Source organism: Saccopteryx bilineata, chromosome 4 (genome assembly GCF_036850765.1).
Source record: "Saccopteryx bilineata isolate mSacBil1 chromosome 4, mSacBil1_pri_phased_curated, whole genome shotgun sequence".
Classification (NCBI taxonomy): domain Eukaryota; kingdom Metazoa; phylum Chordata; class Mammalia; order Chiroptera; family Emballonuridae; genus Saccopteryx; species Saccopteryx bilineata.
Window position 1 is genome coordinate 166,647,020 of NC_089493.1, and position 25,432 is coordinate 166,672,451.

At 41.4% G+C, this 25,432-nt stretch overlaps 3 protein-coding genes across 3 annotated transcripts; all 3 read left to right on the forward strand.

The window, feature by feature from the left end:
• The first annotated feature begins 4,007 nt into the window (after positions 1 to 4,007).
• On the forward strand, positions 4,008 to 7,095 carry PCDHB16 (protocadherin beta 16). Its single transcript, XM_066272745.1, has one exon. The coding sequence runs from the start codon at positions 4,202 to 4,204 to the stop codon at positions 6,596 to 6,598; it is 2,397 nt and encodes a 798-aa protein (XP_066128842.1). The 5' UTR covers positions 4,008 to 4,201; the 3' UTR covers positions 6,599 to 7,095.
• A 2,032-nt stretch (positions 7,096 to 9,127) lies between these two features.
• LOC136333515 (protocadherin beta-10-like) lies at positions 9,128 to 12,581 on the forward strand. Its single transcript, XM_066272746.1, has 2 exons — positions 9,128 to 12,197; positions 12,438 to 12,581. Exon 1 carries the CDS (start codon positions 9,347 to 9,349, stop codon positions 11,738 to 11,740), a length of 2,394 nt encoding a protein of 797 aa, XP_066128843.1. The 5' UTR covers positions 9,128 to 9,346; the 3' UTR covers positions 11,741 to 12,197; positions 12,438 to 12,581.
• Positions 12,582 to 17,572: 4,991 nt separating this feature from the next.
• Positions 17,573 to 21,234, forward strand: LOC136333513 (protocadherin beta-11-like). Its single transcript, XM_066272744.1, has one exon. It carries the CDS (start codon positions 18,309 to 18,311, stop codon positions 20,736 to 20,738), a length of 2,430 nt encoding a protein of 809 aa, XP_066128841.1. The 5' UTR covers positions 17,573 to 18,308; the 3' UTR covers positions 20,739 to 21,234.
• Positions 21,235 to 25,432: the final 4,198 nt, after the last annotated feature.

Consider the following 25,432-nt stretch of genomic DNA (forward strand, 5'->3'; position numbering starts at 1 on the left):
ATGACTATATATCAGAAAAACTGAAATGGTCTTTTTGTGTTGGCATATGCACAGATGGAGCTACTGCCATGACTGGAAGGATGCCTGGTTTAACTACTCGGATTAAGGAGGTTGCACCTGAATGCAAGTCTACGCATTGTGTCATTCACAGGGAAATGCTGGCTAGCCGAAATATACCACCAGAACGTAACAGCGTATTGAATGATGTTGATGTCGTTAAAGTTATTAGCCACATCAAAGCACACGCCCTTCACTCGCGCCTGTTAGAGCAGCTTTGTGAGGAAATGAATGCAAAGCACAGACATCTTCTCTTATACACAGAAATAAGATGGTTGTCCCTAGGGAGGTCCCTGGCCAGAGCATTTGAATTACGAGAGCCACTGCAGAGATTTCTCTCAGAAAAAAAGTCACCGCTAGCAGCACATTTCAGTGATGAGGAATGGGTTGCAAAACTCGCTTACTTGTGCAACATATTTAATTTAACCTCCTCAATGAACTCAATCGGTCACTTCAGGGGAAAATGACAACTGTCTTCAAGTTGGCAGATAAAGTAGCTGCATTTAAAGCCAAACTGTATTTGTGGGGACAATGCATGAACAGAGGTATATTTGACATGTTTCAAACATTCACGGGAATTTTCGAAGAGACTGAGCCCAAGCCTTCATTGTCCCAGCTGGTGCATGATCACATGTATTTGCTTTTAAAAGAGATTGAATGCTACTTCCTAACCACAAAAGACCCACGAATTGCCAAGGAATGGATCCGCGATCCATTTGTCAACAAACCAGGTGAATCCAGCGTGTCTATGCAAGAAGAGGATCAACTACTGAAGATCGCAAATGATGACAGCCTTAAAAATATGTTTGAGACTACAATTCTGCTGGTGTTCTGGATTAAAGTCGTGGCAGAATACCCCGAGATCACCACAAAAGCACGAAAAACCCTGTTACCATTTCCGACATCCTATTTGTGTGAAGCGGGATTTTCTGCAGTGACAGCAACCAAAACAAAATTACGGAATAGACTGGAAATAAGCAACACACTTCGGGTGTCATTGTCTCCCATTACCCCTAGATGGGACCGTCTCTTGCAGAGAAACAAGCTCAGGGCTCCCATTGATTTAGCTTTATGGTTGTTGAGAGATAGGCTACTATCTCTCATTCTATATAAACATTATAAAAAATAACCCTTAACTTACAATATTCATAACAATGGTGAGTTATATTTTTCATGCACTTTATATTTGTTTTTGTGTTGTATCTTATGGCATGTTTAAATGTTACCATAGTGACTGGAAAGTGTTTGGAGGCAGAGAGGATGTTACTCATGTTATGTTGTTGGTGCGATGTTAAGAAGATACTTCTAATAAAGTTGCATACGAGTACACAGTGGATTCATGTTTATTTTTATTGTCATAGGTTCATGATTGGTAGCGAACCTGAACCTATCATATTACACATTGATGTCAGACATGAAATGTTGTCAGAATAATAAATTTAAATACAGCCTGAATAATGAGGACATGCTCGTTCTTCCTTTAACTTAGCCCAATAAATATCGTAAGTCAGACAATTATATTTTAAAATACCACAGTTTTTACGCCAGTCGCATAATTTTATTTTATGCGTTTTTCTGTCCCACCCTAAAGGCCGGTCTGTGAAAATATTTTCTGACCGGTCCGTCAGAAATTAAACCAGTCCGTGGCCCAAAAAAGGTTGGAGACCACTGCTTTACAAGGTCCTCAGCTTACTGATATCTGTGAAGTTTCCTTTATTATATAATATAACATATTTACAGATTTTGGGAATTAGGGTGTGGACATCTTTGTATGGGTGGCCATTACTCTGCCTACTACAGTTTGGCTGCTGGGAAGGAAATGATCCAAACTAGTTGTACCACTTATGGCCAAAGGAAGGCACATAAAGGTCATTATACAAGGAGGTTAGGACTCATTAATTAGGTGTTTTGACCCCAAACAAGGTAATTAAGAAACTTCTAAAAATCAACAAAGACATTGAATGGGTGAAGACATCATAAATTTCCACTGAAATTCAATTCAAATATTAGAAATGGAAAAACTGAATAAAACAATACAAATATAAGGGACTTGCATCTAGAACATATAAAAAACACTTAAAACTCGCCCTGGCCGGTTGGCTCAGCGGTAGAGCGTCGGCCTGGCATGCGGGGGACCCGGGTTCGATTCCCGGCCAGGGCACATAGGAGAAGCGCCCATTTGCTTCTCCACACCCCCCCCCTCCTTCCTCTCTGTCTCTCTCTTCCCCTCCCGCAGCCAAGGCTCCATTGGAGCAAAGATGGCCCGGGCACTGGGGATGGCTCCTTGGCCTCTGCCCCAGGCGCTAGAGTGGCTCTGGTCTCGGCAGAATGATGCCTGGGAGGGGCAGAGCATCACCCCCTGGTGGGCAGAGCGTTGCCCCTGGTGGGCGTGCCGGGTGGATCCTGGTCGGGCGCATGCGGGAGTCTGTCTGACTGTCTCTCCCCGTTTCCAGCTCCAGAAAAATACAAAAAAAAACCAAAAAACTCTTAAAACTCAATTAAAAATGACTAATAAATGCAGTTAAAAATGAAGATCTGAACAGACACTCCTCCAAGGAAGAGACATAAATGCCTATAAGCACATGGAAGGATGCTTAACATCATTACTCATTAGAGAAAGCAAATTAAAATCATAATGAGATGTAACTTCACACCCACTAGGGTGGTTGGAATAAAAATGTCAGAATAGTAAATGTTGGGAGGATGTGAAAAAATCAAAGTACTGATACACTGCAGGTGGGAATATGAAATGGTGCAGCTGCTTTGAAAAACAATTTGGCAGTTACTCAATTAAACATTAAAGATATTATATGATCTAACAATTCTACTCCTAGAAAAATGAAAATATATGTCCACACAAACACTTATATATGAATTTTTATGGCAGCATTATTCATAATTGTCAAAAAGCAGAAACAATTCAAATGTCTACCAACAGTGGAATGGATAATCAAAATGTGATATATCTATACAGTGGACTCATCCTACCACAGAAACAAATGATATACTGACACATGCTACAACTTGGATGAACCTTGAAAACATGGAAAGGGAACGAAGACAGTCACAAAAGTCCACATATTGTTTTATTCCATTTGTATGACAGTCTAGGATAGAGAAGTCAGAAAATTAATTAGTATTTGATAGGATGTGAGGAGGAGGGCTGGGGGGATAAGAGGGTGATAGCTAGAGACTATGGGGGTGTTGAGGTAATGAAAATGACCTAAAATTGACTGTGGTGATAGATCTATTACTCTGAATATTCTAAAAGCAACTAAATTATACACTGTAAATTGTATGTGAATTATATTTCATTAAAGTTCTTTTTTAAAAAAAATCATTTAAGCCATGATAATTAAAAAAGAGAATTCAAAATTTTGGCAAGGCATGAGCTTCAGAACTTTTAATTCGGGAAATAAATTTTAAATTGCAAAACCTCACAGTTTCCACACTTAGGCATTGCACAGAGGAGAAGTAATCTACCTCAGATAGGGCATTGGTTAAACACTCTCTTTAGAACTACCACTGATTGCAGTTTTGCAGTGTTTAGTCATTTGTAATTCTATAATATGTACCGTGAAAAACAGGTACTTGTGAAGCTGGCTCAAGGTTACTTTGAAAAAGTTCTGCTCCTAAATGTATATTTTCAGCTTAAATGTTAATTAAATTATTTCATCAAATCCCTCAACAGCTTTAAACAGTAACATAATTGGGTTTGCTTTCTATAGTTCTCCTGTACAACAACACAAAGTTCTATCTGAACATACAGAAACTGCATGAAAATAGAATTCAGCGTTTGATAATACAGAACACTATTTGCGCAATTTATTCTACATACAGTAATAGAATTTTGTACCCAATGTTAAAACAGAACATGTGAGACTCAGTAAGAACGCATGGTGGTGCTGCAGGTCAAATGATGGAAAATGGAATTGCCTACACAGCTCTCGTATTCTGCCAAACAGTTTCAGGCTGCCTGGAAGCTTAAGAATAGCTTTCCCACACAGAGCAAAAGGAAGTGTGAAACCACCTTAAAAACCCATTTTCTGCATAGTTTTGCCATTCTGGACTGCAGGACCAGGCTGCTAGGATCTTGAGCATACATACTGGAAGCTCCTGTGAACCAAATTTTCAGGAAGGAGCAATGGAGATCGGATGGATGCACAATCAAAGACAAAGGCAAGTCTTTGTTTTCTTTGTTTTGCTGAGCATGCCTGGGGTGGGAGCCGATTTAGGGCCCTATTCAGTAGTGGAAGAAACAGAGAGAGGGTTCTTTGTGGCAAATCTAGGAAAAGACCTGGGATTGGGGTTGACAGAAATGTCCACCCGCGGGGCCCGGATCATTTCTCAGGGGCACAAAGAGCATTTGCAGCTCAAGGTTCAGACTGGGGATTTGCTCATAAATGAGAAACTGGACCGTGAGGAGTTATGCGGTTCCACTGAGCCTTGTGTACTACATTTCCAAGTGCTAATGGACAATCCCTTAGAGATATTTCAGGCTGAACTAAGGGTGGAAGACATAAATGACCATTCTCCCATGTTCAGCGAGAGAGTAATGATTCTAAAAATACCAGAAAATACTCCTCTAGGAATGTCATTCCCTCTGAGTAATGCTCTGGACTTGGACGTAGGAAGCAACAATGTTCAGAACTATAAAATCAGCCCCAACCCCCATTTTCAAGTTCTAACCTACAACCGCAGCGATGGCAGAAAATACCCAGAGCTGGTGTTGGACAAAGAGCTGGATCGGGAGGAGGAGCCAGAAATCGCATTAACCCTGACGGCGCTGGATGGTGGCTCTCCTCCACGTTATGGGACTGCTCAGGTGCGCATTGAAGTAGTGGACAACAATGACAATTCCCCAGAGTTTAGGCAACCTCTTTACAAGGTGCATATTCCTGAGAACAGCAATGCAGGCTCCCTGGTTGTCACTGTCTCTGCCAGCGATTTAGACAGCGGAGTCAATGGAAATATAGTATACTCACTCTTTCGGCCCTCAGAAGATATTACCAAAACTTTGGAGGTAAATCCTATGACAGGAGAAATTCGACTGAGAAAAGAATTAGATTTTGAAACACTTCGGTCTTATGAAGTGGACATCAAGGCCACTGATGGGGGAGGTCTTTCAGGAAAATGCACTCTTCTCCTGCAAGTGGTGGATGTCAATGATAATGCCCCAGAAGTGACCATTTCTGCACTGACCAGCCCCATCCCAGAGAACTCGCCTGAGACTGTAGTTGCTGTTTTCAGTGTTTCAGATCCTGACTCTGGGAACAATGGGAAGACTATTTCATCTATCCAGGATTACCTTCCTTTCCTTCTAAAACCTTCAGTCAAAAATTTTTACACCTTGGTGACGAAGAGCGCACTAGACAGAGAAGAAAGAGCCGAGTACAACATCACAATCACAGTCACCGATATGGGGACCCCCAGACTGAAAACCCAGCTCAACATAACCGTGCTGGTCTCAGACGTCAACGACAACGCCCCCGCCTTCACCCAAACCTCCTACACGCTCTTCATCCGCGAGAACAACAGCCCCACCCTGCACATCGGCAGCGTCAGCGCCACTGACACAGACGCGGGCGCCAACGCCCAGGTCACCTACTCGCTGCTGCCGCCCCAGGACCCCAGCCTGCCCCTGGCCTCGCTGGTGTCCATCAACGCGGACAACGGACACCTGTTCGCCCTGAGGGCGCTGGATTTCGAGGCGCTGCAGGCGTTCGAGTTCCTCGTGGGCGCCACAGACCGCGGGGCCCCGGCGCTGAGCAGCCAGGCGCTGGTGCGCGTGCAGGTGCTGGACGCCAACGACAACGCGCCCTTCGTGCTGTACCCGCCGCAGAACGGCTCGGCGCCCTGCACCGAGCTGGTGCCCCGGGCGGCCGAGCCCGGCTACCTGGTGAGCAAGGTGGTGGCGGTGGACGGCGACTCGGGCCAGAACGCCTGGCTGTCGTACCAGCTGCTCAAGGCCACGGAGCCCGGGCTGTTCGGCGTGTGGGCGCACAACGGCGAGGTGCGCACGGCCCGGCTGCTGAGCGAGCGCGACGCGGCCAAGCACCGGCTGCTGCTGCTGGTCAAGGACAACGGCGAGCCGCCGCGCTCGGCCAGCGTCACGCTGCACGTGCTGCTGGTGGACGGCTTCTCGCAGCCCTACCTGCCGCTGCCCGAAGCGGCGGCCGACGCGGCCCAGGCCGACCCGCTCACCGTCTACCTGGTCATCGCGTTGGCGTCGATGTCGTCGCTCTTCCTGTTCTCGGTGCTGGCGTTCATCGCGGGGCGGCTGTGCAGGCGGAGCAGGGCCGCCTGGGTGGGTGGCTGCTCGGTGCCCGAGGGCCACCTTCCGGGCCACCTGGTGGACGTCAGTGGCACGGGGACCCTGTCTCAGAGCTACCAGTATGAGGTGTGTCTGATGGGAGGTACTGGGACAGAGGAGTTTAAATTTATGAAGCCAATTATCCCCAATCTTCCCGTCCGTGACACTGGTAGAAATGTGGAAGAAAATGAGAACTTTAGGAATAGCTTTGGATTCAACATCCAATAATTTTTTTAAGTTTTAAACATTTAACCTTTTATTATTCTTTTATTATTCTTGGCAAACTGGGGATATTGTAGTGTGTCTGACTACACACTACCGTTTCAGGGACCAGTGAGTTAAAGTTTTAAAACCAATTATTCCTAATCTCACATACTAGAGCATGGGGAGTAAAATGGGGGAAAAAAATCTCTCCTTCTAGAATAACTTTAGAATTTAACTATTGATAGGAACTTATTTAATAAAGACAATATATTTTGTCAACTAACTAAATTGTTTGTGCCCACCATCAATAGATACTTTAATTTTCTTTATTTAATTTACCCTCAATTCCCAATGTTATGCTGAAGTTCAGAAGTTTTCTCGTCCTCATACTTTAGAACAGTGAATTATTTCTCAATGGACTTCCAATTAATGAAATAGCCTTTACCTTAAAAATACATATCATTAAATTTTTCCATCCTATAAGTGTCATTATTGACTTTCTATTTACATTTTTCATTTTAGTTCTCCTTATTCTACAACTTCAATTATTAAAATAATCTGTTCTTGTGATCTGTATATTTATTTTCTGATACTTCTATTTTCATTTTAAAACTGGTATTTGTTGTTGGTTTGTCATCCTTGGTTTTTATAGCAATTTTCTTAACTATGTTACTTTTTAAAAGAGATTTATTTTCCTTGAACTGATAGCTGCTCATTTAACATGTAATATATCTGTTATGATATGATGAATAAATATCTAATCAGCTTTATCTGAAAATAAGAAGAAACAGCATTAAAAGATAACAAATGTGTTTATGTTTGGAGGGGGGGAGCACGTTTCGGGCATTTTACAGCACCATATAGAAATATTAAGTGATTTTTTACCTTCAATTCTATAAGAAAAAAATCAGAAATCCATATTAAGTTTTTAATGGCCAACAGTACAGTCCCATTTAGTTGAGGGGCAAAAAAACTGTAGAAATCATCAGGCAGAGGTTTATATAGTGTAGCTTTTATAGTCAACCATTAGAGTGTTTTGTGGGGTTTTTTGGGCAGTATCTAGCCCTTCTTCTGTATAATATACTTGAACTTATTCTGTATCTCTTACTTATTGTTAGAAAAATAGAGCTAGATATTAGGCCTTTGAATAAAATTCTATTTGAGATGTTATAATGCTGTTCTTACTTTCAGTGGTGTTAAGATAGATATTAGTGTGGTCTATTCTCCCTTTTTGGATGAAGAGAAATTAGATACCACTATAGTTTAATTAAGGGAGACCTTATTTATTTATTTTTATTAAGTGACAGTCAGGGAGGCAGGGAGACAGACTCCTGCATGTTCCCCGACTGACCTACTGACTGGGATCCACCTGGCAAGCCCCCTACAGAGTGATGCTCTGCCATCTGTGGCCACTGCTCTGTTGTTTCACAACCTCAATCGAGCTATTTTAATGCCTGAGGTGAGGCCATGGAGCCATCCTCAGCACCCAGGGCCAACTTGCTCAAAACATTCAATCCATAGCTGCAGGAGGGAAAGAGAGAGAGAAAGAGAGAAGGAGGAGGGTGAAGGTTGGAGAAGCAGATGGTCACTTCTTCTGTGTGCCCTGACCAGAAATTGAACCTGGGACTTCCACATGACGGAATGATGCTCTACCACTGAGCCAACTGGCCAGGGCCTGAGGGCGTGTCCTAAAATAAATGTCTGCCCTTCTTTAATTCTGCAAGTAAATCTAAAGGTAATGTAAGAAAAACAAAGACAGTTATAAAAGGGAACAGAAATGGCAAATAATAAGTGAAAGAATACAATTTTTAAACAATAAGGATTTAAAAGTACTGAAATTTGTTTTTATTTCACTCAAAGGTTTATTTATGTATGCCTGAATACAGCAAGCATTTAGTGTCTGATTTGCCAACCAAAGATGACAAAGACATAGTTTCCACCCTTAAGTAGGGACAGATTGACATGAAACAGAAAGCAATAATATTTACAGGGCAGTTATAAAAGCTCTTATGGGAGCACAGAGGAGAGAAAACTGAAACAGTTACTTCTGGATTATACAGTGATGACTCTATTTAGGCAATGTAATTAGGCTTTGAGGAATTTGTTTAAGAAGATGTGAAACAAGTTCCTTTGATCGATTCTTGATATTCCTATCTCCAATGTTTCTGGAGAAGGAAAACCTATAATTTCAGTGGTCTCAGATGTTACTACAATTTTCCTTTTCGTTTTTGACATTGCAGGGAAGTGGTTTCAGGAGTGAAAATCCTAGTACAGAACAAAATATAACACAATGAGGTGCACATATTTAAGTGCTAGAACATTCTTTTTACAACTGTTAAATTTTTTATTTTCTCCATGAAGCAGTGAAAAATCTCAACAACGTGAACAAGTCTATACATTATACTTTACAAAAGAGAAATGAAACTTTAAAATGAGCCACTAAGGAAGATATTTATAAATATAAATATATACCATGCACAAATTAACTACAGCCATTTGAGTCTGTTGGATGCCAGGCGGTGGCGCTGCAGGCTAAAAAGATGAAATAAAGAATTGAATTGAGAATGCTGCAGAAGTCACTAACAGAAAAAGGAAGAACGTAGCAGACAGGCTGAAAGAAAAGCCATAGCTGCTCAAGATTTTGGGGAAGAAAACAAAACCCCAGACTCCTGCTACTACATTGCATAGCTCTAGGGTTTGCAATTGCTGTTTCTTTGTGCTGGGAGCTGTGATTGTGACCAGTATCAACTAAACGTGTGTTCAGAAGAAGCTATGGAGGCAGGAGGCTTGCGCTGCCCAAGACAAAGGCAAGTCCTGTTTCTCTTTCTGTTTTGGAGAGTATCTTTGGCAGAATCTGGGTTTGGACAATATTCGGTGACAGAGGAAACAGAGAGAGGATTGTTTGTGGTCAATCTGGCAAAGGATCTGGGGCTAGGGGACCAGGAGCTGGTTGCAAGGGGAGCCCGGGTGGTCTTTGATGATAACAAACAACACTTGCTCCTGGATTCTCATACTGGGGATTTGCTCACAAATGAGAAACTAGACCGGGAGAAACTGTGTGGCTTCACAGAGCCCTGTATGTTGTATTTCCAAATTTTAATGGATAACCCCTTTCAGATTTACCGGGCTGAGCTGAGGGTCAGGGATGTAAATGATCATTCACCAGTGTTTCAGGACAAAGAAACAGTCTTTAAAATACCAGAAAATACAGCTGAAGGGACAACATTTCAACTAGAAAGAGCACAAGATTCAGATGAAGGACTTAATGGTATCCAGAACTATACCATCAACCCAAATTCTTTTTTCCGTGTTAAAATTGGTGACAGTGATGAAGGCATGCTATATCCAGAGCTAGTGTTAGAAAAGGCACTGGATAGAGAGAAGCAGCAAGAGCTAAGTTTAACACTCACAGCACTTGATGGTGGGTCTCCACCTAGGTCTGGGACCTCCACTATACGTGTTGTAATCCTGGATGTCAATGACAATGCCCCACGGTTTTCACAGGCTATCTACCAGACCCAGGCTCCAGAGAACAGCCCAGTAGGTTCTATTATTACTAAAGTCTCTGCAGCAGATGTAGACTCTGGAGTCTATGCAGACATATCCTATTCATTTTTTGATGCTTCTGAAGATATTCGAACAACCTTTCAAATAAATTCTTTTTCAGGGGAAATAATTCTTAGAATGTTGCTTGATTATGAGCTAGTAAAGTCTTATAAAATAAATATACAGGCAATCGACGGTGGGGGTCTTTCTGCAAAATGTATAGTTTTGGTTGAGGTGTTAGACACCAATGACAATCCCCCTGAACTGATCATGTCATCACTTTCTAATCATGTTCCTGAGAACTCTCCTCAGACCACACTGGCTGTTTTTAGGATTAAAGACAGAGACTCTGGAGAAAATGGAAAAATAGTTTGTTACATTCAAGAAAATCTGCCATTCCTTCTGAGACCCTCTGTGGAGAATTATTACCTTCTAATGACAGAAGGAGCTCTGGACAGAGAAAGTCAAGCAGAGTACAACATCACCATCGTTGTCACAGACATGGGAACCCCCAGGCTGAAAACTGAATACAACATAAACGTGCTGGTCTCAGACATAAATGACAATGCCCCAATCTTCACCCAAACCTCCTACACACTCTTCATCCGCGAGAACAACAGCCCCGCCCTGCACATCGGCAGCGTCAGCGCCACTGACAAAGACGCGGGCTCCAACGCCCAGGTCACCTACTCATTGCTGCCGCCCCAGGACCCCAGCCTGCCCCTGGCCTCGCTGGTGTCCATCAACGCGGACAACGGACACCTGTTCGCCCTGAGGGCGCTGGATTTCGAGGCGCTGCAGGCGTTCGAGTTCCTCGTGGGCGCCACAGACCGCGGGGCCCCGGCGCTGAGCAGCCAGGCGCTGGTGCGCGTGCAGGTGCTGGACGCCAACGACAACGCGCCCTTCGTGCTGTACCCGCCGCAGAACGGCTCGGCGCCCTGCACCGAGCTGGTGCCCCGGGCGGCCGAGCCCGGCTACCTGGTGAGCAAGGTGGTGGCGGTGGACGGCGACTCGGGCCAGAACGCCTGGCTGTCGTACCAGCTGCTCAAGGCCACGGAGCCCGGGCTGTTCGGCGTGTGGGCGCACAACGGCGAGGTGCGCACGGCCCGGCTGCTGAGCGAGCGCGACGCGGCCAAGCACCGGCTGCTGCTGCTGGTCAAGGACAACGGCGAGCCGCCGCGCTCGGCCAGCGTCACGCTGCACGTGCTGCTGGTGGACGGCTTCTCGCAGCCCTACCTGCCGCTGCCCGAAGCGGCGGCCGACGCGGCCCAGGCCGACCCGCTCACCGTCTACCTGGTCATCGCGTTGGCGTCGGTGTCGTCGCTCTTCCTGTTCTCGGTGCTGGCGTTCGTCGCGGGGCGGCTGTGCAGGCGGAGCAGGGCCGCCTGGGTGGGTGGCTGCTCGGTGCCTGAGGGCCACTTTCCGGGCCACCTGGTGGATGTCAGTGGCACGGGGACCCTGTCCCAGAGCTACCAGTATGAGGTGTGTCTGATGGGAGGCTCAGGGACAAGCGAGTTCAAGTTTTTGAAGCCAATTCTCCCCAATATTCAGGATCAGGGCCCTGAGGGGAATAGTGATAAAAAACCCACCTTTGGAAACAGCTCAGGATTTAATTTTTAGTAAAAATTTTAAAATATTTTATGTTACTTTAATTGTTATACAATCACGTCAATATTCATTTAGTTTTAAAAGTTTGCGTTAAATTATTATGCAACTTCAGCCTAATTTTAAAGTGCTAGATATGTTTTTACATTATTTCATTATTGTGCATTAATCAACAGTTGGCTTTAATTAGTCCATTTCTAAATAATAGTTAAAAGGTTAGATTCTTTGCAAATGTACAAGGACATTTAGTTATTATTATTTCTCATTCTAGAAAACTAAGGTTTTGATTACTGTCTAGTATATTATAGTATCTCAGAGACTGCATCTCACTATTCTATCCACCCTTCTATTGTACTTCCTCCGTGTAAAAAGACATGCCTGCACTTCTGACATTATTCTAACGTTCTACTTACCGTGTTTCCCCATGTATAAGACGCATCCTTTTTCAAAAAATTTGGAGTCTAAAAGTTGGGTGCGTCTTATACAGTGGTTGTAGATTTTTTAAGAAGTGTGACATTTCAAATACCATAGATGGAACTGACGGCGAGGCAATATATGAGGACAGTGATTCGTCATCAAGATAAGGACAAGCTAATGATAGGGAGTTTTGACAGTGATGAAGAGCTGCATGAATTTTATGATGAATAAAACTTAAGTTCAATAACTTTATGTAATACTTTTTTTTAATCAAATTTCGGACCGCAGAATTAAGGTGCGTCTTATACATGGGACTGTCTTATACATGGGGAAATACGATAATCATGTTAGAAATTCATGTCATGTAGTTTAAACTATAGCATTTAAAAATATTTCTGTATTCTGCTCATGATAAAAATAAAACATTTTGTGAATGGTATTGGACTCCAATAATATTCTTGTTGATATTACTTCATTTTCTTTGCATACACTATTCATGCAATTTTTTTTTTTTTTTTTTTTTGCATTTTTCTGAAGCTGGAAACAGGGAGAGACAGTCAGACAGACTCCCGCATGCGCCCGACCGGGATCCACCCGGCACGCCCACCAGGGGCGACGCTCTGCCCACCAGGGGGGGGTGCTCTGCCCATCCTGGGCGTCGCCATGTTGCGACCAGATCCACTCTAGCGCCTGAGGCAGCGGCCACAGAGCCATCCCCAGCGCCCGGGCCATCCTTGCTCCAATGGAGCCTTGGCTGCAGGAGGGGAAGAGAGAGACAGAGAGGAAGGCGCGGCGGAGGGGTGGAGAAGCAAATGGGCGCTTCTCCTGTGTGCCCTGGCCGGGAATCGAACCCGGGTCCTCCACACGCTAGGCCGATGCTCTACCACTGAGCCAACCGGCCAGGGCCCATGCAATATCTTTTAATGGTCACTTTTGCTAACATGTGAAACAGAACATGTCTTATAATTCAAACAAAATGTAATAATCTGCATGAAAATGATTATAAATGCAATCATTTTGAAATTTTAAGTGTGAGAATATTGGTGGACTGTTGGAAAGATGCTTTTCATTTTATTTTGCAAATTTATTTATCAAAGTTAAAAATCAAATTAACTAAAGTTATAAAGAAAAACTATAAATTCAAAAAGCTCCAGATTCCTTCTATGAGTGGTTTCTTTAGAAATGATCTCAATATAAGTAATATCTTTATATTGCTCTATCTGGACATTCAGTCTTATACTTTTAATCACCTTTTCCTATGATTAAAAAGGATTTAACTTTTTTACTTTTCAACTAACAAACACACATACAAACAGTGCACATTTCCTTTCTCCTGTTCTTTCAGTAGAGTTGTCATAGGGTTTTTAAAGTTAAACTCATAGTTTTTGTCAAGATAGCTAAGATTATTTCAAAATACATGTTAATGTAGTATAATTATATTTTTCCTAGAGCTGATAATTGTTTTACTTGCATCATTTTCTATTTACTGCTATTAATTTTACATTATTTCTCATTTAAATATTAAGCTTCCTTAAATATTTAAATATGCTATATATCAATTAATTTATATTCAAATGTGCCATATATCTATCAATTATATTTATATTCTTAAGATCTTTCACCTAGATTCCTTTATATCTGTTTCATTTACACTGGTTGCTCTATAAGCAGTCACCCTAGGACTTTTCTTTCTTTAATACATTCCTGTATTGGTTCCCTTTTACAAAATTCAGTATGTTCTTTTTTCTTATCTTACTTCTTTATTTAGCTGACATATCTGTCAATAGCTTCATAAAAATAGATGCAGAAGATGTAAATTTTTTGAGACCTTGTCTTGTGAAGGTAACATTATTTTCTTTCCAGTTGATAGTTTAACTGGGTATAAAATTCTATGTTGAAAATAATTTTTCCTCAGATTTAAAAAGATGTTTTAAAATGTATTGGTTTTAGTGAAAGAAGAAAATTATAAGAGAGACAGACAGGAATATCAATTTGTACCTTGACCATGGATCAAACTGGCAACCTCTGCACTTCTGGAGGAAGCTCCAACCAGCTGAGATATCCACCTATGGCTCCCTCAGATTTTGAAAGCAGTGCTCTTTCTACTGATTTCATATAGAGTTGCTGTTCAGAAGAATGATTCCATTCTGATTCTTTTCTCTTCTAATGTTTTTTTTATGTGTGTGAATACATTGGAAAATTGTCACATATTCTGAAAATACCTTCATGTCAGCTATTTATTTATGTATGTGATCACATGAGTATACCTTGCTAAAGCAGTGATTTTCAACCTTCTTTGAGCTGTGGCACATTTTTTTACATTTACAAAATCCTGGGGCACACCACCTACAAAATGACACTCTAATAGTACATATTACACATATAGTTAAGAATATAGTTTCGCCCTGGCCAGTTGGCTCAGCGGTAGAGCGTCGGCCTGGCATGGGGGGGACCCGGGTTCGATTCCCGGCCAGGGCACATAGGAGAAGCGCCCATTTGCTTCTCAACCCCCCCCCCTTCCTCTCTGTCTCTCTCTTCCCCTCCTGCAGCCAAGGCTCCATTGGAGCAAGGATGGCCCGGGCTCTGGGGATGGCTCCTTGGCCTCTGCCCCAGGTGCTAGAGTGGCTCTGGTCGCGGCAGAGCGACGCCCCGGAGGGGCAGAGCATCGTCCCTGGTGGGCGTGCCGGGTGGATCCCGGTCGGGCGCATGCGGGAGTCTGTCTGACTGTCTCTCCCCATTTCCAGCTTCAGAAAAATACAAAAAAAAAAAAAAAGAATATAGTTTCTAAATGTATTTATACTCACACTGACATGTCTCACGTCACACTAGTGTGCCGCGGCACACTGGTTGAAAAACATTGGAGACAATCACTCCATTCTGAGAAATTTTCTTGTTATATTTTCTTAATTTTTTCCTTGAATTTTCTACACTCTCACTTTAATGAGAATCTCAGTAGTTGAATATTGGATATTTTGGATTGAATCTCTGATACTCTAACTTTTTTCTCTTCTCTTTTCTCTTTGTCTCTTACTCTACTTTACAGACAATTATTTTGTCATCCAATCCTTGTACATTTTTCTTCTGGATTTAAAAATATTTATTTGTAAAAGCTCTCTTTGGTTCTCTGGCTATTTTCCATAGCATCTTGTTATAGATTTGTAAATGTAATATCTTCTCTCATCTATAATTAATTTATTTTTAAATGCACTCTGTAAAAATGCATTATACAGTAAAAATTACTATTATACTTATTTTAAAAAGTATAATACTGGGGTGTTAGAACTTTCCCAAGATTATATAACTAATAGTGGAACTTAAACACTAATCTATTCTTTTTTTACAATAAGAATACATATTGCATACAGTTACTGTTAAGATAAAATGGGTAAACACATATGTGGCACTAAACAATAGCACAAAGTAAATACCCAAAAAAAATAGCTCATTAGATTTTACTACTCTGGGGATATTAATCAGACATTTTAAAGTGTTTTCTCAATTATATCTGTTTCCTACTGTTCATTTTTTGTGTGTATGGTGGTTTTGGCCTTTTTATGTCACATTGTAGGCATTTCCTCAAATATCCCATGGTCCTTGGCTCTCTTCTGTTATTTAAGAATGATGAGCCTGACCTGTGGTGGTGCAGTGAATAAAGTGTTGACCTGGAATGCTGAGGTCACCAGTTCGAAACCCTGGGTTTGCCTGGTCAAGGCACATATGGGAGTTGATTCTTCCTGCTCCTTGCCCCTTCTCTTTCCCTCTCTCTCTGTCTCCTCTCTAAAATGAAAAAAGTCTTTAAAATTTTTTTAAATGATGAAATATTATAGTGCTGACATTCAACTCTTTGTGAGTATATAAGGCCTATTGATGGCAGGACTTCTCTCTATAATGCAACCATGCTAGGAAGGGGCTATTACCTTGGAAAATCCTCAAATATCAGTATATGTTTTTATCTGAGTTTTCCATATTCTCTAGATTAGAATTCTGCAATATCTATGTGTGAGAGAGAGTTAGAAAAGGAACCAGGCATATACCTTGTGTCCTACAATTGGAGAGTATTTTTTTGAAAGTGTCTAGAAATCTCACCACTCAGGATGCAGTTCTGATTAATCTTTCTATTTTTACTTTCACACACCACATGCACTCAACTTTGCCTAGGATATCCAAAACTAGACACAGTCCCATTTAATTTCTCTACAGAATAAACTTCCCATTCTCTGTCCCTGAGTTTCTTTCCTGTCTATGTTGGATAGGAGGATCAGATCATTGAACTCTCCTATATATGTACATTCAACTAATAACTTACTTTTAGTTCTTAACTGACTTCAGTTTCCTTATATACTTAGTTCTTCCAAATCTTTTACCTAAATGAGGCTGTGTGGGATAAATCCACTGGTTTCTTGTGATTACCTGCAATGCAAGAACTATACTTTAGACATTTCTTGGAACTGCTAACTGAGCTGACCTTCCATCTGCTTTCTGTCATTAAATATGTGTTCATTGCACATTCTTAGTCTTTGAGTTCATATCATTTTTATTATTTTTGTCATATTAATGAGTATTTTAAAAGAAGAAAGAATAGCTGTGTGTAGTCCATCCACCTATTTTTCCATTTCTATCCTTTTGTAGTGATTGATTTTTAACCATGTATATAACTTAGTATTTTAAGAATGTAATTTGTACTTAACATGTTAAAATGCAAACTTGTTAGATCTTTCTTTCATCTTTTCTTTCTTTATTTCTTTTTTTTCTGTTGTTGTTGGAGAGAAGGGAGAGAAAGAGATACATCAATTAGTTGTTCCACTTATTTATGCATTCACTGGTTGTTTCTTGTATGTGCCCTGACTGGGGATCAAAACCACAACTTTGGTGTATCTGGGATGCTGCTCTAATTAACTGAGCTACCTGGCCTGGGCTCTTCCATCTATTCTTGAGAACACTTTTGAGACCTCCTATAGTGCACATCATTGCTGAGCTTCTAGCATCTATTCCAGATGACCTCTCTCATTATGCCCTTCAGCTAGGATTCAAACCACCTTAAGTTTAAGAGGTGGTCCCAGATAGGATTAAAAAAAAAGGCCAAATATAAATCTTCAGAATCTGAGACTAAAATCTCCATCTATAATTCTAAATCTCTTGAAATAATGATGGCTTCAGTAACAGGTGTATAAACTTAATGGGTCTAGTCAGAGTAAAACTAATATTTTGTTTTATAATTGGTAAAGAAATTATCTCTCACTCTGGGCTGAAAGAGAAAGCAGATGATCATGATTATAGCTGGAATCAAGTTTGGGAGCTTGAGAGAAGCCAATTGTAGGAATAATTCTGCTTTAAGTGAAACTAGTATGTTTGTGCTTGTGTACGTATTATATTTTGGTAAATTCTGAGAAACTAGAATTAAATTACGAATTTACATAATGTGCTGCACCCCAATAACTCTTACTTCATTTTCTTCCAGTTCACTAATTATTGATATCTAGAAAATCTACTGAAATGCCTTTTTGTGCTAAAACAACTATCTATATATGCCCCATCTCATGGTTAATTTAGTTTCATAGACTTCTGAAATGACTCATGTACACTTTGCCTTTCTCTATCACCTAAGGAAAGCCAAGTAGTGATGGGATTTTGCTCAGTGTCATTTATACTCTCCTCGTTGCAGGCTTTCAATCTTCTCAGAAAGATTACAAGCTCCTGGGGCCCAGGAATTTTATCTTGTATTTTTGTATTCACCACAACTGGACACTTTAGGTTGTTGGGAGAGTGGGAAGAGACACTTAAATGCTTTAAAACAAATACTAACGGCATCACAAACTACAAAGAGTACAAATCAATACTTATGGCAGATACAATATATTCGTAATCATTTAACACAGTGAATAAAACGATATTAGGTGAATGGAATTTAGGTAGCTTTCCTCAAACACTGATAATCTGTGGAGACGCATGGTGGCGCTGCTGGATAATATCGCGGGGGAGGAACTACGCTGGATGACGTTCTGGACACGTCATCACGTGTAGTGCACACGGAGCGTTAGGAAAACAGGAAGAGAAATCCTTAAAGAGGTGAACTAGAAGCTATTCAAAGGGTCTAAAATTCTTAGCCTCTGAAGATTCGGTGGACATAGCAGAAGCTCCCTTCCCGGAACGGCGAAGTGGGGCTGAAATGATTCTGCAGGAAGACTTGGGGAAAAGAGCTATGGAGAACCGAGGAGCTGGCACTCTGCGGATCAGGCAAGTCCTCCTACTTTTTTTTTTGCTGGAAATGTCCCAGGCGGGCTCTGAGTCTGGGCGCTTCTCGGTGGCAGAGGAAATGCAGAACGGGAGCTTGGTAGGCAATTTAGCAAAGGACCTGGGACTGGAAGTGGATGAGCTGTTCTCCAGGGAGGCTCAGGTGGTCTCTAATGATAACAAACACCGTTTACTGCTGGACAGAAACACCGGGGATTTGCTTTTAGGCGAAGTCCTAGACCGGGAGGAGCTCTGTGGCTCCAGCGAACCCTGTGTTCTGCACTTCCAGGTATTAATGAAAAACCCATTGCAGTTTTCACGGATTGAGCTCCAGGTAAAGGATATAAATGACCACTCTCCCGTCTTCTTGGAAAAAGAAATGCTCGTAGAAATCCCAGAAAATAGTCCTGTCGGAGCGGTGTTCTTATTAGAAAGTGCAAAGGATTTAGATGTAGGCATCAACGCTATAAAAAACTACACAATAAGCTCCAACTCTCATTTTCACATCAAAATGAGAGTCAATCCAGACAATAGAAAATACCCAGAGTTAGTTCTAGACAAGGCGCTGGATTATGAAGAGCAGTCTGAGCTCAGTTTCATCCTCACTGCTCTGGATGGAGGATCTCCGCCCAGGTCCGGGACTGCCTCCGTTCGCGTGGTGGTCGTAGACATTAATGACAACTCCCCGGAGTTTGAGCAGCCCTTTTATGAGGTGAAGATTCCGGAGAATAGTGTCCTAGGCTCACAAGTTGTCGGGGTCTCAGCTCGGGATTTAGACTCAGGGAAGAATGGAGAAATATCGTACAGTTTTTTCCATGCTTCTGAAGATATTCGCAAGACATTTGAAATTAATCAAAAGTCTGGAGAGGTCATTTTAACAGCATCCTTGGATTTTGAAACAATTAAATCATACTCAATAATCATACAAGCTACAGATAGGGGAGGCCTTTTTGGAAAATCGACAGTCAGAATTCAGGTGATGGATGTGAATGACAATGCTCCTGAAGTCGCCGTGTCATCAATTACCAGTCCAATTCCAGAAAATTCACCTGAGATTGTTGTTATGGTTTTTAGTATTCGAGACAGAGATTCCGGGGACAATGGGAAAATAAGTTGTTCTATCCCAGAAGACCTCCCATTTATGTTAAAATCTTCAGTTGAGAATTACTACACATTGGAAACGAAGGGAACACTAGACAGAGAAAGGAGGGACGAGTATAACATCACCATCACTGTCACCGACATGGGAACCCCCAGGCTAAGAACCGAACACAACATGACATTGCTGGTCTCTGACGTCAACGACAACGCCCCCGCCTTCACCCAAACCTCCTACACGCTCTTCATCCGCGAGAACAACAGCCCCGCCCTGCACATCGGCAGCGTCAGCGCCACTGACACAGACGCGGGCGCCAACGCCCAGGTCACCTACTCGCTGCTGCCGCCCCAGGACCCCAGCCTGCCCCTGGCCTCGCTGGTGTCCATCAACGCGGACAACGGACACCTGTTCGCCCTGAGGGCGCTGGATTTCGAGGCGCTGCAGGCGTTCGAGTTCCTCGTGGGCGCCACAGACCGCGGGGCCCCGGCGCTGAGCAGCCAGGCGCTGGTGCGCGTGCAGGTGCTGGACGCCAACGACAACGCGCCCTTCGTGCTGTACCCGCCGCAGAACGGCTCGGCGCCCTGCACCGAGCTGGTGCCCCGGGCGGCCGAGCCCGGCTACCTGGTGAGCAAGGTGGTGGCGGTGGATGGCGACTCGGGCCAGAACGCCTGGCTGTCGTACCAGCTGCTCAAGGCCACGGAGCCCGGGCTGTTCGGCGTGTGGGCGCACAACGGCGAGGTGCGCACGGCCCGGCTGCTGAGCGAGCGCGACGCGGCCAAGCACCGGCTGCTGCTGCTGGTCAAGGACAACGGCGAGCCGCCGCGCTCGGCCAGCGTCACGCTGCACGTGCTGCTGGTGGACGGCTTCTCGCAGCCCTACCTGTCGCTGCTAAAAGCGGCGGCCGACGCGGTCCAGACAGACTCGTTCACCGTCTACCTGGTCATCGCGTTGGCGTCGGTGTCGTCGCTCTTCCTGTTCTCGGTGCTGGCGTTCATCGTGGTGCGGCTGTGCAGGCGGAGCAGGGCCGCCTGGGTGGGTGGCTGCTCGGTGCCTGAGGGCCACTTTCCGGGTCACCTGGTGGATGTCAGCGGCACCGGGACCCTGTCCCAGAGCTACCAGTATGAGATGTGTCTGACGGGAGGTATCGAGACAGATGAGTTTAAATTTCTGAAGCCAGTTATTCCCAATCTTCCTGTTCATGACACTGGTAGGAATGTGGAGGAAAATGAGAACTTTAGTAATATCTTTGGATTCAATATTCAATGAAATAATTTATTTTAAACATCTAATCATTTATTATTTTGGACTGAGAATACTTTTTGCCAGTACACAATAGAGTTTAAGTTTTACTGTAGTTGCATGCATTATTTCTCACGCTTTTACCGTTCCTTTAAAAATCTTTATTAGTGGCTATTATAACACGAAAATATGTGTATTTTCCCGTTTTTTCAGTCAAAAATGTTATATTAAGTCATTGCTAATTATGTTGTGATAAAGGTATTGTTATGCAAGACTATGTTATTATTTGGAGTTTCAAACAAGTATTAAGAGTAATTTCACAATATATGTAACTTCTAGACATTTTATCAAAGCACATATAAAGCAAAATTTTAATGCCTTTGAATCTGAATAAAAAATATTTTGGATTTTTATCATACTATTCTTGGAAAATTTAATTATAAACAAAAATGTACCTTTCCATATTTAGTACTAAAATATCTTATTTTTTGTTATTTAGTGTGACAGTTTAAAAAATAAAAGAATTTATGACAGAATAAAAATGACTGTGTTTAAACTGTTGGTTTCTTAAATTATTTCCTTTTTTGTTGTAGTTGATGCTGTTTTGGGGAAGGAGTCTTATAATGTTCTGGAACTTGATATTGCTCCTTTACTGTTCTTGTTTTTTAATATATTGTGTCTGTAGTATTTTATATTGTGCATTACTAAACTAGAAAGTAGTTCATAGTATCATCCTGAGTAAAGTAGCCCTCTATCAGAATACAGATTTTTTTTAAACTTAAGAAATTGAAATGAAAATTCAAACTGTTAATGAAATAAATTTCACTTTCCTATTGATTTTTTGAGTAAGTATAAACTAATTTGGAATCAACTTCACATTACCAGATTCTTTATTTACACTTGAAAAAAAACAAGGCTATATTAAAAACCAAAGAAGAAAATCTTAATACTGAGTAGTCTCTTTCAGATATCCATAAAGAAGGAATGGGTCTATGCCTACAGTTTAGGAATGACTCATGGTGTTATAGATTATATGTCTGAAATCTACAAGTAGATGGTTCAAAGGAGGATTATAGAAGAGATTTTGATAACTAGAATATAGTATGGGTATAGATCTAGTGTGCATATACATTTCTATAGTTTCTCTCACAAAACTAAATATGATGGGCTACATGGTGTAGTAAAGTGGAATTTCACCTGAAATCATGAAATAGGTGAAACAAATTCTAATTTCTTTAGGAACCTTTCTTCTTTTTTGTTTAATGCAATTTTTATTGGCTTTATTTTTTTGTTCCAACAGACATGCTTACTGTGAGTATTTCATTTAAATAGACATTTCAGTAATAAAATCATGAAAAAGAATGTTTGGGCATTCTTTGTCCCTCAGAGTCCTAAGAATCAAATCATATATTTTTATGCATAAGAATAAAAACAGATAAGAAAAGAATATCCTATTTGAATAATAAGAAACAGACTTGTAGAGTACCAGGTAGAATAAATCCAGGGTGAGCCTGACCAGGTGGTGGCACAGTGGATAGAGTGTCGGACTGGAACACGGAGGACTCAGGTTCAAAACCCTAAGGTGGCCAGCTTGAGCACGGGCTGATCCAACTTGAGTGCAGGGTCACTGGCTTGAGCGTGGGATCATAGACATGACCCTGTGGTCACTGGCGTGAGTCCAAATGTCATTGGCTTGAAGCCCAAGGTCACTGGCTTGAAGCCCAAGGTTGCTGGCTTGAGCAAGGTGTCACTCACTCTGCTGCACCCCCCCCATCAAGGCACATATGAGAAAGCAATCAATGAACAACTAAGGAGGCTAAGGAGCCTCAATGAAGAATTGATGTTTCTCATCTCTCTCTCTCTTCCTGCCTATCTGTCATTATCGGTCTCTCTTTCTGTGTCTGTCACAAAAAAAAAAAAAAAATCCAGGATGAGATCCTTTTATATAAAATAACTTGGTCATGTTAGAGGAGGTGTCAAATCATTGATGGGTGTGGAGTGGGCAGGAAGATTGATTACTTAACAATGTTATTGGGAAAATTGGCTGGCTAACTATACTGCTCAAAAAAAATAGGGGATATTTCAAAATGAATATGAAGTGATAAAATATCCCCTAATTTTTGTGAGCAGTGAATATAAAGAAACAGAATTCTATCTCATGCCATACAAAAACAAACTTCATATGGTTCTAGGAAGTAAATGTGAAATATAAACTTTATATGGATCTAAAAGGTAAATTTGAAACACTTTAATTGAAAAAAAACTAATAAATCTAAGTCAAAATACCTTTATGACCTTATTATTGGTTTGAATTTCTTAAACAAGACTTTAAAAGTACAAACAAGTAAGATAAATATTAACAAATTTTGCAACTTCAGAACTAGAACATAGCACAGACAAGCTGGCAGATAACAGACAGGGAAAAGCTATTTGCAGTATTTTAACTCAAAATAATTAATATTTAGATTATTCAAATAACTCTGGCAGATCAGCAAAATAAAAAAGTGAGGTAAACCAATAGGATTTTGTAAATAGACAAATGAGAAAGGAAACTCAGAAAAGGGTAAGTTTAATTTTTCTTAGAATTATTCATATATTTTTTTTGTTTTTAACTTGAATACAAAAATAACTGTATTCAGAAGGAAACATGTAACCATGAGTGAGAGCCAGCAGAAAAAAATAGAACACAGAAATAAACCTATAAGCACTTCAAATATTTTAATTATAAGAAGTCTATATTATGCTAACCACTTTAATTAAAATAAAAGTTATTCTTGAAGATGTATGGAGAATAAAAAACAAAAAATGTGTAAGATTAGAAAAGAACTGAATAGCCTGGCCAGACTTTTCAGTTGGTTAGAGCATCACCCAACATGCCAAGGTTGTGGTTTTTATCCCCAGTCAGGGTACATATAAGAATAAACCAATAGCCTGACCAGGTGGTGGCGCAGTGGATAGAGTGTTGGACTGGGATGCGGAAGGACCCAGGTTCGAGACCCCGAGCTCACCAGCTTGAGCGCGGGCTCATCTGGTTTGAGCAAAGAGCTCACCAGCTTGGACCCAAGGTCGCTGGCTCCAGCAGGGGGTTACTCGGTCTGCTGAAGGCCTACAGTCAAGGCACATGTGAGAAAGCAATCAATGAACAACTAAGAAGTCGCAACGAGAAACTGATGATTGATGCTTCTCATCTCTCTCCGTTCCTGTCTGTCTGTCCCTGTCTATCTCTGCCTCTGAAAAATAAAAAAAAGAATAAACCAATAATTATGAATAAGTAGAACACAAATTAATGTTTCTCTGTCTTTCTCTCCCATCCTCTATCTCTAAAACAAAGAAAATAACTCAATAGAACTACTAGAAGTAAAAATTATAATAAAAAATAAAAATAAATAAAAGTGGGGTTTTTGTTGTTGTTTTTGTATTTTTATGAAGTGAGAAGCAGGGAAGCAGAGACACAGACTCCCACATGCACCCAACCGGGATTCACCTGGCACACCCACTAGGTGGTGAAGCTCTGCCCATCTGGGGCATTGCTCCATTGCAACCAGAGCTATTCTAGCACCCGAGGCAGAGGCCATAGAGCCATCCTCAGCAGCTGGGCCAACTTTGCTCCAATGGAGCCTTAGTTGCAAGAGGGGAAGAGAGATAAAGAGAAAGGAGAGAGGGAAAGGTGGAAAAGCAGATGAGTGCTTCTCCTGTGTGCCCTGGGAGTGTATCGAACCTGGGACTTCCACACACTGGGCCTATGCTCTGTCACTGAGCCAACTGGCCAGAGCCCTAAATAAAAATTTTAATAGAAAATTATGTAAAACCAAATAAAGAATTCATGAAGTGAAAGGTCAGAATATAATTTACTCAGTATGCAGCTCAGCAAGTTAATAAGATTAAAAACATGGAGGATAAACTGGACAGTGTAAAAATGGTTTACATATATTTAACCAGAATTCCAGAAGGAGCAATGAAAAAGATTTGTTCAAAAGAAATAATTTTTGAAATAACTGCTGTGAATTTTCCAGAATTGATTAGAACACAATTGCAGATAGATTCAAGAGATTCAAATAAACCTAGCAAGATAAATAAAAGATAGCCATGCCTAGAAACATCATTGTGAAATTTCAGAAAGCCAAAGAAAAAGTCTTTTTAAAAAGAATGCCATGGAATTCCTGGCCAGTTTGCTCAGTTGATTAGAGTGTTGTCCCCATACAACAAGGTGTGAGTTCAATCTCTTTGACAGGGGACACATATAGGAATCAACCAATGAATATATAGATAAATAGAACAACATACCAATGTTTCTCTCTCACATTCTGCTCCTCTCTTTCTAAAAAACAAACTCAGTGAAACTCTTCTTAAAGATAAAAATATAAATAAATAAGCCATGGGGGAAAATCATTTAATCTTTAAACACATGACAGACTGACAGCTATGTTCCATATTGACAATTTTTCAACAGTAACAATAGAAACTAAAAGAAAAATATCTTCAAGAATTTACCAAACCCTTCTGCTTAAATAATCCTTGTACCATCAAATGAGATAATGAAATCAACTGGGTATCAGTTCGGGTTTAAATGAATCAAGATCATGGGCGACATTTTACTCTCAAATATAATTTCTTATAGTTTTCTGCTGTCTGTGCCTTGCCATAATTCTAAATACAGGAGTTTGACCTATCTGTTTCTAGCCTTCTTCATCTCTAGTGACATCACTTCTAGTCTAGTTTAG